General features: G+C 58.3%; 1 protein-coding gene across 22 annotated transcripts in view; it reads right to left on the reverse strand.

Annotated features, from left to right (window-relative positions):
- Positions 1–15,268, reverse strand: part of ABLIM2 (actin binding LIM protein family member 2) — a 152,328-nt gene that overhangs the window by 58,819 nt on the left and 78,241 nt on the right. For all 22 annotated transcript variants that reach the window (XR_009503401.1, XR_009503400.1, XR_009503395.1 and 19 more), the window contains exons 8-9: positions 12,093–12,151; positions 3,575–3,652 (exon numbers count right to left, since the gene is read on the reverse strand). Coding sequence is in view for 2 of the 22 variants with exons in the window: in XM_059923664.1 (XP_059779647.1) it covers positions 3,575–3,652; positions 12,093–12,151 (137 nt within the window). In the remaining 20 variants the exon portion in view is untranslated. The remainder of the gene's footprint in view (positions 1–3,574; positions 3,653–12,092; positions 12,152–15,268) is intronic.

Raw genomic sequence — 15,268 nt, forward strand, 5'->3', positions numbered from 1 at the left:
ATCCAAGTTCTGCGGCGGTTGCCATGACAGTGGGCTATGTTGTCTAATTGGCGGAAGGCCACTGGAGTGTGTGTACGTACAAGTGTTTTCCCTTAGCTTTCTTCTCCCTTACGCTGTATCCAGCATAACAAATAATAATAAGATACGACCATAGATGATGTTCTAGCTATAATATAATCCTACCGATAATATAATCTTATGATGCTGCTTTTATGCCATGCCGACTGACTGCTTTATTGCCACGGTGAAGAAAGGTTACAAAGCAATATAGCCAATGTGACCATGTGACCTCGTTTTGTTAAAAAAAAATACATGCACACAGAGAAAAAGAGACCTAAAGGGCGTACTTCAAAACATTAACAGTGGCTACTCTGGCTGGGAGGATTATAAATGGTATTCATTTTCACCTCTGCGCCAATCACTATTTTTTTGCTAATAAATGTGGGTTACATTTGTAATCAAGAAAAAGGCAGTGAAAAGATTACTTTTAAAAACCCACAATTTATTGAGCACCTACTGTGTGCATGTTTTATCCTAGATACTAAGGTGAGTGAGGCACGGCCCTGCCCGCCAGGAGCTCACAGCCCGTGTGGGAGACGGTAGCCACATCACATGATAAATTCCCTGCCATTCCTGCGCACAGGGACATCACGGGGAATTGATCTCTTCCTGATGGGCAGGAAGGGGGAGGGAGGGAGAGGAGGCTGCATTTGAGAACAACCGTCCCACAGCAGGCGGGTCCCAGGCGGCTGGCATCCTTTTAAGCATGCTGAGCTGGTGCATGGATTGGGACCGCCGTCCTGAGGTCCTGAGTGTGCCCAGCGCTAAGCAGAGTCGGGTGCACGGTAGGGTGACAGGAGATACCAACAGGGAGATGGAAGGAAGAGCAGGGGCTGAGCCTGAGATAAGAAGGGCAGGCTTGACCAGACTCTCGTCTCCTCAGTGAAGGAATTGCATGGATGTGCCCTGCCAACTGGTGCTGATACCAACCCTGACTTGGGAGGGATGGCCAGGGTGGGACGTCTCCCGGCTGGGCGCTGGCCATGGTGCTGGGAGTCCGTGTGTTAGAAATGGATGCAGGTCCTTGGACGGTGGCTGCATGACTCAGAGGCTGTGACACAGACTAGCTTCTGCACCTCTCTGAGCTGCACCTAACTGGGACGCCAAGAGGCAAGAGGAGACAGCAGAGTACGCTCCTTGGTACCCAGGACTCAAGGCACCTCTGCAGTGTCAAACTAACAACTGGTGCTTCAGATTTCAGGAGACAGGATTCAATGAATTCGCCCGAGGTCTTCTATTTATTTTTTTAATTTTTAGTTTTTTAAAAATATAGCCGTGTGTACACTTCAAGGCCTTCTGTTTAAAACTGGAATCCAGAACATTCGTATTAGCTGAGCAAGAAGTCTATCTCAGCTGGGACGGTGCGACCAGCTGGAATCTACCTCGGCTGAAGGCACACCCAGCTGGTGGGCAACTTCTTTGCCCACCGTCATCCTTGGCAAGTTCGTGTTCCCCAAGGGCGGGGAGGCCATGTGACCTGATCAAGGGGCGTGGACTTGGCTGTGCTGAGAACTGCCAGGTGGAAGAAGGGACCCAGCAGGGCTGGTTTTCAGCGCTGAGTAGCGGGATTCCCTGGGAAGAACCCAAGCTCTGTGGTGGCGGAGACCTGGGTTCAAAGGCAGCTCCGCTGCTTACCGCTGCATGACCTTTAAAGCAACAGTGATCTCAGAGACCACTGTCCCTGCTCACTGCACGGTTACGTGGTCACTACCGTGCCTAAGCCTCTTACAAGCACCAATTTGTTCAAAAAATAATAGTTCATGTTTAATGAGCAGTTTCCCAGCAGCAGCTGAAGTCTGGGGACACGACCATGCCTGGCCGCATGCCGAGTGCTTCACAAATACTATCTCATTCAAATAATAATAGTCATTATTATTATTATTCATGATGATGATGGTATTAGGGGCTAAATCGTGTCCCCCCAAATTTCTATGTTGAACCACTAGCCCCCCGCACCACAGAAGTAACTACATTTGGTGATATGGGCCTTTAAAGTGGTGATTAAGGTAAAAAGGGGTCGTTAGGGTGGGATCTGATCCAGTGCGCCCGGTGTCCTTCTGAGAAGAGGAGATTAGGACACAGAAGTGCACAGAGGGACGACCACGTGAGGACGCAAGGAGAAGACGGCTGTCTACACGTCCAGGAGAGAGGCCTCCGAGGGAACCAACCCTCCAGACACCTTGACTCAAGACTCCCAGCCTCCAGGACGGTGAGAAGATACATTTCCGTGGTTGAAGCCCCCTGGTCTGCGGTACTTTACGGCGGCCCCAGCAAACGAGCACAGATGTCATAACAGTAATCCCAGCGAGCGAGCGTTTCCGGTCTTCCCTCTGGGCTCAGGGCTGGGCCCGGGGCCTCCCACTCAGTACCTCAGTGGCCCTGGGCAGCAGGCTCTGTGGGTCCCCAGGTACAGGTGAGCTCCCAGAGGCTCAGAGAGGCTAACATCTCGCCCAAGGGCACACAGCTGCCTGGTGACTTCATGCTGCCTTTCTGAGCCTCCGGGTTTGCATCTGCAAAGAGTCATCCTGCAATTTACCCTCCGGACTAGAACCCTTGTTATTATCACCCATCGGAATTCGGGTCAGGAATGGCCCTAGCCCAACTAGAATGAGAGTTCGGGGAGTGAAAAGCAGTGTTAAGAAGAGCGAATCCCATCTCCAATGTGTGAGAGAAAAATGAGGCCCTGGCCGGGTGGCAGGGGGGATGAGAGAGGCGACTTGTCCCAAGTCACTGGCTGTCCTTCGGGTGTGCAGCTGGGCCAAGATACCCAGTCCAGGGCTCGCCCCCCCTTCCCCTCCCCAACCCTGCACAGGCTCTTTCCCAGACAATGAAGTTTGCCACTTAGACAAGTAAACTAGCAAATAATTACAACAATCACCTTCCATTTCTAATCCCACCACCCAGAGGTAACTGTTATTAACTATTCGCTAAGATGTTCCCAATCATTTTTAGACTTGTATGTGCACGTACACACATACACACACAAATACCCATTCCCATAATACACATGCACGCACACACACACGTGCACATATACACATATGCGTACACACACACAATGTACCCAAACATACATGTGCACACAAATACATACACACACAAACGAAAATGGGATCACATAACGTACATTACCCTTCACATGCGTCTTTTAAAAACACGTTAGGAACTTTCCACAGCAGCGGGCACAGATCTGCACTGTTATTTGTGACACGTGCCCGAGTGTTATTTACGCAGGTGAGTCCTGGCTGTGGGGATGCGGGTGTGACTCACCGACACCTCTGTAGCCACAGCTGTGAGCACACCCCTCCGTGCACCTGTCGCCATATCCCGGGGCAGCCGCGGTCACACAGCACATCCACACTGGAGGCTCCGACCCAGCCTCACGGTCTGCACCAATCCCTCCCGCGGCCTCGTGGGGGGTGCTGGCCCTGGTCCCCCACTCCGAGGGCACACTCAGCAACGACCCCAGGCCCCGGGGCCCTTCCCCACTCTCCACAGAGAGAATCCAACTTACATAAATCACGCGGCTCGGAGACCCTGAGGTGCTGGAAGCAGGGGCGGAAATGATGCTCTCTGCAGAGGTTCTGGTTTCCTAGGAGAGGAGGAGATAGGAGGAGGCTGAGGCAGACTGTCAACGCGAAGAACCTTTCAGAGGCAATTACACTCCAACAGAAATGCCGGCTCACGAGATACTTTTCATTTGCAGGTTGAAAGGATTCTTAAAATAAACATGCAGGCTTGAATGAACGACAGCACAGCTGTAACCAGAAGACACAGCAGGTGACCCTGGCTGCAAGCAAAGCAGCCACGCTTTCAGCGCCGGCCGGAACCGCTCCCGTGATCACCAAGCTTTCACGGCGTCAAGATTATCTGTTTTTCGGAGGATGAGAGCAAGCGATGCAGTTTCTGTGTTTCTGCGCGTTGCAACGGCAAAGGCAGAATTGCGCTGCTCAGAGACCGTATTCTCCATGTCGATTACGGGGACGTACTGCAGCTCGTTCCACCAGCCCCGCCTCTGTCGTCTGACTCGGCGGCCCTCACCCCTGCTGGGACCACCCACGTACCTAACTCTCCACACCTCCCACGTGCCCCGTCTAAACGGGACCCATCTCCACAAAGGGCCCCCCTCTCCCTACCCACTCATGGCTCCTCTCTTGTTTTCTAAGCAAGTCCCTTCCTCCCACCCCCTGGAATTCTGTCCAGCCCCTCTCAGTGGTCCACACCCGCTGCAATGGCGCCAGCAGCCTGGGAGGGGCCGCATTATGAACTGAATTGCATCCCTCCAAAACTCATACGTTGAAGTCAACACCCCAGTTCTCCAGAATGTGATTGTATAGGACATTTAAGGATGCAATTAGGTTTAAACGGAGTCTTTAGGACAGGCCTGGATCCAATCTGACTGGTGTCCTTAGAAGAACAGGAGACTAGGACACAGATATGCACAGAGGGATGACATGTGAGGACACAGGGAGAAGACGGCCCTCTACACGCCCAGGAGACAGGCCTCAGGAGAAACCAACCTGCCCACACCTTGATCTTGGACGTCCAGCCTCCAGGACTGTGAGAAAATACATTTCTGCTGTTTAAGATCCCCAAGTCTGTGGCATTTTGTATGGCAGCCCCAGGACGCTAACACCCGTCATAGACCCCCGCCAAGTGGATGACCCCCAGGTCTGGCTACGCTCAGCACAACACCAGCGAGAATGGGACAACACCAGGACCAGATGTGAGGCCGACACGGTAGTGGGAGGGACAAACCTGAAAGGCATAGGGGGTGGTGCCTGGGTAAACCTGATTGGAAGCCTGTTCTGCATCTAGAAGGGAAAGAGAAGAGGGCGAGGGTGTGCTGCTCTGTGGTCATCTCTGCGCTCGGTCACTCGTCCAGCTGGTCCATCCCCTCTCCTTGCCCCAGTTATGACCCTGGCATCCTCTTGAGGCCTGCCCTGCTTCCCCGGGCCCCTCGGAGGCAGGGGCTGGGGTCCCTCAAGGAGCTCAGCCTGACCCCTGAGGCTCGGCCACCCCCAGTAAAACACAACGTCAAGTGCTGTTGCAAAGGAGATGCACCATCGGAGGCCAGTAACACTGGGTCTGTTTTATCACTGCCCCTGTGGCCAGGTTGCCTATTTTACTAGGCAAAAATGATGTACGCACACATTTAATACATTTGAAAGAAAACTTTGACTCTCAGCTTCCTTCTCTATGAAATGGAATAACCTGCTTGGAAGGCGCTTTCTGTTTCTGAGGACTCAGGCACAGCCTGTTAGGGGCTTGGCACTGGTAAATCATCCTTACTTCTATTTCTGTTCCGTTTATTCCAGCTCACGGCAGGAAGCCCCTTCTTTGCAAAGGCGACAAACACTGGTTGCTTTAAAAGAAAAGTGCCCCTAAGCTGAGAGCTGCAGCAGTGGCACAAGAACTGTCCCCCAGACCAAGAGGGACACTTCCTGGCACAGGTGGGGCGGCACCGGCTTACTGTCACCATGACCCCGACGGAAGGGGGCTCGGGCTCTTTGAGCGGCAGCGGGCACCTGGGTTTGCTCTGGCACGTTTCAGGGTCCCGAGCAGGCAGGTGGCTGCACGGTGCTCCCCTCCCTGTGCCAGGTTCCCAGCCCCGGAGAGGGCAGGGCGTCCCCGCGTCCCACAGGTCAGGGAGCCCAGACACGAGGGCGCCGAGTCCAGGTGATTCTCCCAGAGGCAGGAGACCTGGGCTTTCTCTCACTTTCTCCCTACCCTGACTCCAATTCGTTCCAAGGAGCCTCACAATCAAACCCAATACCCAGTTGTGTTCTCCAGGGCCTTGTTCACACCTGCAAAGGACCGGGCAGCTCATCCAGCCCTGTCCCCACCGCTCAGCCTGGTCCCGGGAAGCGTCGTCGTACAACGGTGATGGGGGCGCCTGGTTCTCATTAAGTTCACACACAAGCTGCATGGACACCGCGTGAGGGGTCAGCACCCACTCATCTCCAACTTAAAGCCTAGGGGCTGAGGCTCAGAGAGGGCTAGTGATTTGCCCAAGGTCACACAGCTGGGCAGAGGCAGAGTCCAACACCAAGGCTTGCTCTCCCACCCTGGCGGCCGCTGCGAATTCCACTAAAACGTTCTCACTCATGCTCAGTCACCCCGTCCTTGCGTTTGGGCCTCTAGGACCATCTCAACAAGCCTGTCTTCTCCCTGCTCAGCGGCCTCACAGTCAGCGCAGGGGCTCTTGCTTCCTCCCAGGTCCCCCCGCGGTAAGCAGCCCGGACCTCTGTGCCCCGGGCTGGGGGTGGGGGTGGGGAAGGACACGGGCTCTTGACACGGTAACCGTGGAGACCCGCAGCCTGGGGGACCAGCCCGGTCAGTCCAGGCTCCCTCTGCCCCCACCAGAGCAGGAGCCCGCCCGGCTGTCCCCGGCCACCTTCTCCACGCAAGGAGCTCCTCTCCAGCTACTCAGCTGACAAAGGGCCGCCCCTTGCCATGGCTCTGAGACCCGCATTCAATCCCCAGCAGATCGCGGCTCCTCAGACTCGGGACCCAGAGCCAGAACAGGGCTGGGCCCTGTGACCCACTCTCCCGCACACCTGCCAAGTCTCAGCTCCGGGAAGCTGGCCTCCCCCTCACCCTGCGGCCCATCCAGCTGGCCCCGTCCCTCCCCCTGTCACAGGCAAGCATCCTGCACCCTGGACCTGCCCATCTGTCTCCCCTGCCAGATGACGTGGGCCCTCCTGTAGGGCAGGGACCCGCTGGTCTTATTCACCTCTGTGCTCCCGGTACCCAGCCCGGAAGGGACACAGCAGGTGCTCAGTGGCTGTGGGTTGAATGACCACGTGATCCAATGCCCAACGATGCACTGGGGACGGGCAGTTAGGACCACAGCCTTCCGACGGGTTTTCCCTGGGCACGCTCAGCAGACGCACGTCCTTGTCCTGGGGGGCACCCATCCCCCGGGGGAGCACACGGTCAGGGAGACCTTCCAGGCAGTGAGGAAGGACTGCCCTCTCTCTCCTGGCTCGGCCTGGCACGGACTCCGGTGCTGGCCCCTGTTGCTGGACGCAGAAATGGAGCTGGTTCCCGGGGGTCCTGGAGCCCACTGGGCCTGGCGTGAGGGGCACTAGTTAGATGACGGCTGAGCAGCCCTCCAGACGAGTGAGTTAGCTCTCGTCTGGATTACCACATAACAGTGGAGCTGCCTCCACCCAGAGGCCGGACTCAGAGGGAGTTAGTGACGCCACCTCTGCTGCACTTCTCAGGGGCTGATGGCCCCCTGAGCAGACCCCGCTGGGCTGACCCGGAGCTGACCGGGTCTGGCTGGTTCATGTGCATTAGCTGCCTTGCAGGCAGTGAACAATACAGAAAAGTACAGCTCTCTCCCCGCTGCCCGGGCAGGGAGCAGTCAGCTGGCCGGGAGAACTATCTCCAAGGGGACCCGAGTGCCCAGGGAAAGTCATCTGTGCCTGTGCCATCCACCCACTGCCCTGTCCACCTACCGTCCTGTCCACGCACTGCCCGGCCCGCCCACTGCCCCGCCCACCACTGCCTTGTCCACTCACTGCCATACCCTTCACTGCCCCACCCACCCACTGCCCCGCCCACCACTGCCTTGTCCACTCACTGCCACACTCCTCACTGCCCTGCCCGCCCACTGCCCTGCCCACTCACTGCCACACCCCTCACTGCCCCGCCCACCCACTGCCCCACCCACCACTGCCCTGTCCACTCACTGCCACACTCCTCACTGCCCTGCCCGCCCACTGCCCCGCCCACCCACTGCCCTGTCCACCTACCATCCTGTCCACTCACTGCCCGGCCCGCCACTGCCCTGCCCACCCACTGCCCTGTCCACTCACTGCCCTGCCCGCCACTGCCCCGCCCACCCACTGCCCTGTCCACACTGCCCCACCCGCCACTGCCCCGCCCACACACTGCCCTGTCCACACACTGCCACACCCCCTCACTGCTCCGCCCATCCACTGCCCTGCCCACCACTGCCCTGTCCACTCACCACTGCCCTGTCCACTCACTGCCACACCCCCTCATTGCCCTGCCCACTCACTGCCCCGCCCACCACTGTCCCGCCCACCCACTGCCCTGTCCACTCACTGCCACACCCCTCACTGCCCCGCCCATCCACTGCCCTGCCCACCACTGCCCTGTCCACTCACCACTGCCCTGTCCACTCACTGCCACACCCCCTCATTGCCCTGCCCACTCACTGCCCCGCCCACCACTGTCCCGCCCACCCACTGCCCTGTCCACTCACTGCCACACCCCTCACTGCCCCGCCCACCCACTGCCCTGTCCACCTACCGTCCTGTCCACTCACTGCCCGGCCCGCCCACTGCCCCGCCCACCCACTGCCCTGTCCACTCACTGCCACACCCCTCACTGCCCCGCCCACCCACTGCCCCGCCCACCCACTGCCCTGTCCACTCACTGCCACACCCCTCACTGCCCCGCCCACCCACTGCCCCACCCACCACTGCCCTGTCCACCCACTGACGGTGCCCACTCACTGCCCGGCCCACCAGGCCCAGAGTTTATTCTCATTTCCCGGGCGAGACAGGAGAGGCTCTGAGGGGCGGAGGTGGGGCTGGGACCCGGGGAGGGTGAAACGAGGGACAAGCAGGGCATGACTGGGGCCTGGATCCTGTCCCAGGACACGGAAGGGCAACTGTTGTCGGGCTGCTGGCCTCTGCCCCAAATGTTCCCAAAGCATCTGTGGAAACAAGCCCAGGAAGCCAACTCCAGGGCAAAGACCAGCCCCCGGGGCAACGAGCCTTCCCTTCCTCCCTGCCCTGCCGGCCTTCAGCATTCAGCGGGCCTCCCTTCTGCTGGGCCAGTGGCCTCTAGGCTGAGAGCAGAGGTGGCTGCTGCCACCAGGCCTGGCAGCAGCTGGGCTCCCTGCAGGCCCCGAGGCCAGCTCAACAGCAGGTCCAGAATCCAGGGGCTGGTGCTGGGCACGCCGACCTGGTTAGGGGAGGCTCTGGGGACACAGAGGACCCGGGGCACGTGGTCCTCCTCCGCGGAGCCCTCCCACCCCGGCTCAGGGCCACCTTTCCCCAGGTCGCCATGACACACCAGGGGTAGCAGGATGGTCCCCACGGCCCTCAGACGTAACGTGCACCTAAGTCCACCTGTTCCTGCCTCTATCAGGAACAGCAGGGCTTGAGATTTAGTCACCTCAGTGCCGCAAGCCGAGAGCCATGAATGATTCACGAAGGGGCAGATGCCCAAAAAGCAGCGGCTTCCAAACCTACTGAAATCAACTGCTAAAGAAAATGGGAGGATTTCCCTCTGTTCAGTTCTTTCAGAACGGGCTTGGCAAGAGTGTGCTGAATTGGGCTGGGTCCCACCCACCCCGAGGGCCCGATACGAGGAGGGTCCCCTCCACCAGCCCATGCCCCCATCACGACTTCTGGGCCAAAGTTCATGAGGTGGGTCTCCATCCAGCCCCACCAGGAACTCCCAACCCCTGAGCCCCCGCGGTGTCTGCTAGGTCTGGGGACAGGTTTCTCCTCTGGCTCTGCTCACTCCCCACAGCCAAGGGTGGGGGGACTCCGCAGCCCTGACCCCTCGCTCCCACAGCGCAAGGTATTATTGAAGGACCCAACGAACAGAACCAGCATCAACAGTAAAGAGCGAAGTACGCCCAACAGCAGAGCTCCGTCCCTTTCCTCCTGGAGCAGAATTCCTCTGGGCAACGGTCCCTCCTGCCAAACACAGCTGCCGGAGTCTCAGGGAGCCACCGAGACCCCCGGATCGGCCGGCCTCCCACGCTCTTCCCGGGGGAACTGTCTGACTGAGGGGGCAGGGGCTGAGAGTCACTCCAGGCTCTGCTCCTCTCAGCCCCTCCCCACCTCCACCCAGAGACCCTGGTCACCTCGGCCTCTTGGCCCAGAGCTGCCACCAGCAGAGCGAGCCCCTCACCCCCGAAAGGAATTCTGGGCATCCCACGGGCTTGGGTCCGAGAAGGCTGGGTCTGAGCTCCGCAGTGATCCCAGCGTCACTCTGCACACCCCACGCAGGCACAGTAGCAACCCCGTGGGTCCCCCCGCCCCCTGCAGCAGTTTCCCGTCCATCTCCCAAACATGGATGCAGACCCGCTGCTACGCGGCATCTGAGTAGCCAGGGTCTTCAAGGGCCCACCGCCACCCGGCTCATCCGGAGCCTGTTTGGTGGCTTTAAAAGGGTTGGCATGCCTGGGACACCACGCATGGGGGACAGAGTGGAAAGCCAGGGGTTGCTGGCGTCCTGAGGCCGGGCCAGGAGTCCTGTGGGTCATACACCACTCGCCACCCGGGGCCCATCTGCACTATCCCGGGGCCCTGCAGGGTGTGGCTCCCAGTGGGGGTCCTGCAGGGGTGGGGGGCTCCCTGGTACAGGGCCTGGTAGTGCCTGACAGAGCAAAGCTGGCTGACACGCCTCCCCTCGAGGGCCTGTGGTCCCCTGGGCTGCAGTTCACCCTGGATTCACTTCCTTCCTTCAGCCCGCAAATGCTTGAGTGTGTCACCTGTCAGGACTCGTGTGGGAGCCGGGAATTCAGGACAGAGAGACTGGAGCCTTTCCTCCAGGCTTTTAGGGAAGAGGAAGCTGCATGCGGGGTGTGAGTTGAGGACGTGGGGCAGGAGGAGGAGTTGGCAAGGTCTCTGGGGGCTGACATTCTGGGAGAATCTTAAAACCCAAAGGAGGAGTTTGCCAGGATACGTGATGCAAGGGCACGAGAGGGCATCTCCGGCGGAAGGAACGCGTTTGCGAAGGTGCGGGGGAGAAAGGGAGCAGTGAGGACAGAGGCGCGGCAGCCCGGGGGCAGCGGGACCCCTCCCCTGCTCACTGCACCGCCACCCAACCCAAAGGGAGCTTGCCCTGTTCCTGCCCCAGGGCCTTTGCACGAACCCCCACCCTGCCTGGAACCGCACTCCCTCTCCCTCTCTTCAGGGCTGGCACCCTCTCATCCTCTGGCTCAGCTCCTGCTCATTTCCTCTGGAGGACCGCCTCCACCCCCACAACAATCCCAGGTAAAGTCGCTCCTTCCCCTGCTCTCCTGCCCCACCAATCACTGCTGCATTATTTGCTTCTGCCTCTCTCTGGGACACCAGCCCCGGAAGGGTCAGGGATATGCCGGCCTCCTTTCTCACACTGCACCTGCAGCCTGGCGCCCAGCACAGGGCCTCTGAGAGGCAAGGAATTTGGCCTGGCCTAGAGGTGGTCTAGCCTGGCCCAGAGGGAGGTCTTGCCCTAGTTTCTGGAAGGTGATCGTACCCGATAGGATGTCTCTGTTTAGGGAGGGGGCTAACTGCACCCAAAATTCTTAGAGTGGGGCTGGCCATGCCAGAAAGAGCAACCCTATGATTCTGGTGGTCTTGGGTCATGTCACCTGGAGAGTGAAATCAACCACATGGCAACCAATCTATCAACCAACCAACCAATCAATCATTTAATGGAGCACCGTTAAGATCTCCGGCCCCGGAGCTTCCCTGGTTGGCAATACTCCGTGTGAGATACTCTCTGTCACCCATCACTGGGAGGGGCCGAGTCTGGACTCCACGGGGAGAAGACGATGGCACCGTGTGTCCGGACCCCTCCTGGACCCTGCCCCGTGCTGGGCTGATTTCACTCTGTATCTCCCCACTGCCCCCTGCCGGGATAAACCGTAACCGGGGCTGTAACAGTTCTGTGAGTCCTTCAGATACACTAATGAACCTGCAGGCAGCTGTGAGGACCCCTCGAACTAGCCGTTGGCGTCAGAATTATGGATGGTCTTGGGACTGTTTGGAGACCCGCTAACTTTGCAGTTGTCCCAAAACGTTCGCAGCCATCAGCGTCCACTGAACAAAGGAAGAGGTCGGCAGGGCCAGTGCGGGAAGGCCCCTGGTCCCACCCAGCAGCTGATCTACCTGTTTACACCTCAGCACCGCCAGGCCTTGGGCCACCTGCCCCATAGCCTGGTGGGGACCGGCCGGCAAGCCCGCAGACGCAGCCAGCGTCCTCCTAACCGTGTGACGATAGCGCAGAAGCCGGGGAAAAGGCGTCGGAAGAGATTGAATTCCACCAACCTTGCTCTTGTCTTCAGTTCTGGCTGCCTGTCGACATGCCGGGTGCCAGATGGAGGAGCCTGTGGACGGATTCCCAAGAGGGACGTGTTAGTGGTATTTCCGGAGATGCAGGGGCCGTGCGGAGGGTCAGGAGGAGGGAGCCGGCGTCCACACTCGGACCCTCACTCCCCTTCGTCTGTGCCGGAGTCGCAGGTCAGGGCTGGGCCTGGGGCAGATCGCGGGGGCTCACAGCCCCGCCGGGAGGGGGAGGACACGAAACAGACAGGAGACGTCCCACCGTGAGCTGAGGCTCCCATGGGGTCCCTCGGATCCCCGGGCACCCAGACGAGGCTTCTCCCAGGGGGGCTGTGCGGGTGGCTTCTAGTCAGAGGCAGGGGAGAGAAGAGGGGCTGCCGTGCGCCCTCCGCCGGCTCCTCTCTGTGCGGGTGGGCAGCGGCCGGGCCCAGCCACGGGCGCAGTGGGGGGCCGGAGCCCAGTGGGACCTGCCTGGGGAAAGAGGGCTTCGGGGCGGGGCTCTCCTCGGGGACGCTCAGGTGGGAACCTTAGGTGTGCGGTGAAGATCAGGGCTGCAGGCTGGGGGCCCGACCCCCCCACTCACTCGCGGGGTGTCTGAGTTGTCTCGCTCATGCCGGCTCCGCCCAGCTTCCACAGCTACAGGCGCCACCCTCAAGGTAACAGGTCACCAAGCGCCCCAAGGACCCCAAGGGCCCTGCTCTTTTCTAATTCAAACTCGACCTCCCCGAGTCTCAGAGTTTTCCCACCTGCACACAGGGCCGACAATAATCCTACCTGGTCAGGCCTTTGGCAGAATTTAATATAACTAAATAGGGGTAAGAACTTCAGGGCCCAGAGCGCTTGCTTCCCCCCTCGGGCCTCCCTAAACCTCAGCCCGACCCCCTTTCTCCCTCCGTCCATCCGTACTCCACTCACGCGCCCTCTGCGGGTGGCCACGGCTGCTGTGTCCGCGTCTACATCCACCGCTGCCAGGACAGCCCACGCCCCGCGTGGAGGTAGCCTTGTCCATCCCATTCTCACATCCCCCGAACAAGCCACACAGAGTGGACGTAGTAGGGGCCTGGCACACAGCAGGGGCTTAAAAGTGTGGTGGCAGGAAGGAGCTACACCCCATTTCTGCCTGCAAAGCCTCCAGGTCACATGAGGTAACACCGGGGAAGGGAACTTATTTCTGCTCCTCCCTGGAAAAATATCTGCACCAACTCGGAGCTCCCAGAGAGACCGGGCCTTGGTTGGTTTGTGCATAAGCTTTTCTTTTTTTAAAATATTGTTTATGATTACAAAAGGTAATAGCTGTTCTTTTAATTAAAATTTAAACAAGCCTAAAAAAGAATATATAGGAAAATTAAAATCGTCTGTAACCTCCTACCCACTTTGGGTCGGGCTGTCTTCCAGTGTACACATACATATTAAATACAACGTAGGTACACAGTTTTGTATCCTGCGATTTTTGCTTAAAAGTGTCTTAGTATTTCTCCACGTAATTAAATATCAAAACTGTAACTTTAAGGGCTGCATAATATTGCATCGTACGGATTGATGAGAATATCTCTATCTGCTCCTTGCCTGTTAGTTCCAATGTTTTATTTCTAAATAAAGTTGCAGGGAGGGACTTCCCTGGTGGCGCAGCGGTTAAGAATCCACCTGCCAGTGCAGGGGACACGGGATCGAGCCCTGGTCCGGGAAGATCCCACATGCCGCAGAGCGACTAAGCCCGTGCGCCAGAACTACTGAGTCTGCGCTCTAGAGCCCACGAGCCACAACTGCTGAGCCCGCGTGCCACAACTACTGAAGCCCGCGTGCCTAGAGCCCGTGCTCCACAACAAGAGAAGCCACCACAATGAGAAGCCCGTGCACCGCAACAAAGAGTAGCCCCCGCTCGCCACAACTAGAGAAAGCCCACGTGCAGCAAGGAAGACCCAATGCAGCCAAAAATAATTTTTAAAAAAAGCCCGTGCGCGGCAACGAAGACCCAACGTAGCCAAATAAATAAGTAAATTTATATTAAAAAAAAAAGTTGCGGGGAGTCCATGGTACACGAGCTCCACCCCATCTCTCTGATTTACTTGAGGGCTTCCCAAAAGTGGGGTCTTGGCTCAAAGGGTGTGGGCGTTTTTAAGGCTCTTGAGGCATTTTGGCAATTTTCCAGTTTTCACCCACGAGTCAGGTAAGACACCCGTTTCCTCCAATCCCCATAGCATGGGGATGTGTCTTTCCTTTTAACCCTTGTCAACCCAGCGGGAAGAATAACATCAACGCGCTATTTTAATCTGGGTCTCCCTGATATTTAGTGAGAGTCAGACTCCCCCGCCTACGCTCGCTGAGTCTGCAGACAGGAAGGTGCATCCAGGGCTGGGTGGCAGTGCTGGTATTTGGCGGGGGGCACCTCATCTCCCTCGGAGGCCTAAGGGCTCACCGGGACCTCTGCTCCTTGGAGCTTTTACTGCATGGGATTCACCCGTCAAATACGCCCTCCTAGAGTCCCAGCATCCAGGTGGACCAGGCAGAGGGTCTTGGGGTGTCCATGCAGGGAAGGGCCAGAGCCCCAAAGGGACCCCTCACTGTGGGACTCTGGTGCTGCGTGGAGTGGGGCGTGAAAATCACCGACCGGGTCTGAATCCTTCCGGCACAGACTGGGAAAGAGGCTGGGAGGGGACGGGATGGGCTGCGACATCCCACAGAAAGTCAGGGCAGGTCCCGCATTAGAAACAGGGAGCCCAGAGCCATGAAGAGCATCTTTGTTCTGAGACTGGGTCCCCTTGATGGCCAGCGCGTGTCCCCAAGCTGCCGGCTCGATGCCACTGTGCTAGGCGTCAGTACGTCCTGAAGGTGCCACTTATGGTGGGCGTGGGCGCCTCGGGAAGGGTGACCCCTCCCCACCGAGACATACCAGCACGTCTGGGAGAGGCGTAAAGGACCCCTTTCATAAGCTCTCAAGACTGAAGAACAAGAGGGGACACTGGGGACCAGGCAGTCCTGGCTGACGTCACCCCATGAGGTTCAGTCTCAGAAAGGGAGGCCTGTGTGACACACGGCCCCAGAAGGATGCCGGGTGAGGTCATCCAATGGCCCGTCTGGCCCTACTCAGCTTGCCTCCGGGGTCACGGAGACACAGACGTCCTTGAAAAGACAATGTGACTACAGAGACAGGGGGTCTCAGC

This window comes from Balaenoptera ricei, chromosome 5 (assembly GCF_028023285.1).
Source record: "Balaenoptera ricei isolate mBalRic1 chromosome 5, mBalRic1.hap2, whole genome shotgun sequence".
NCBI lineage: Eukaryota > Metazoa > Chordata > Mammalia > Artiodactyla > Balaenopteridae > Balaenoptera > Balaenoptera ricei.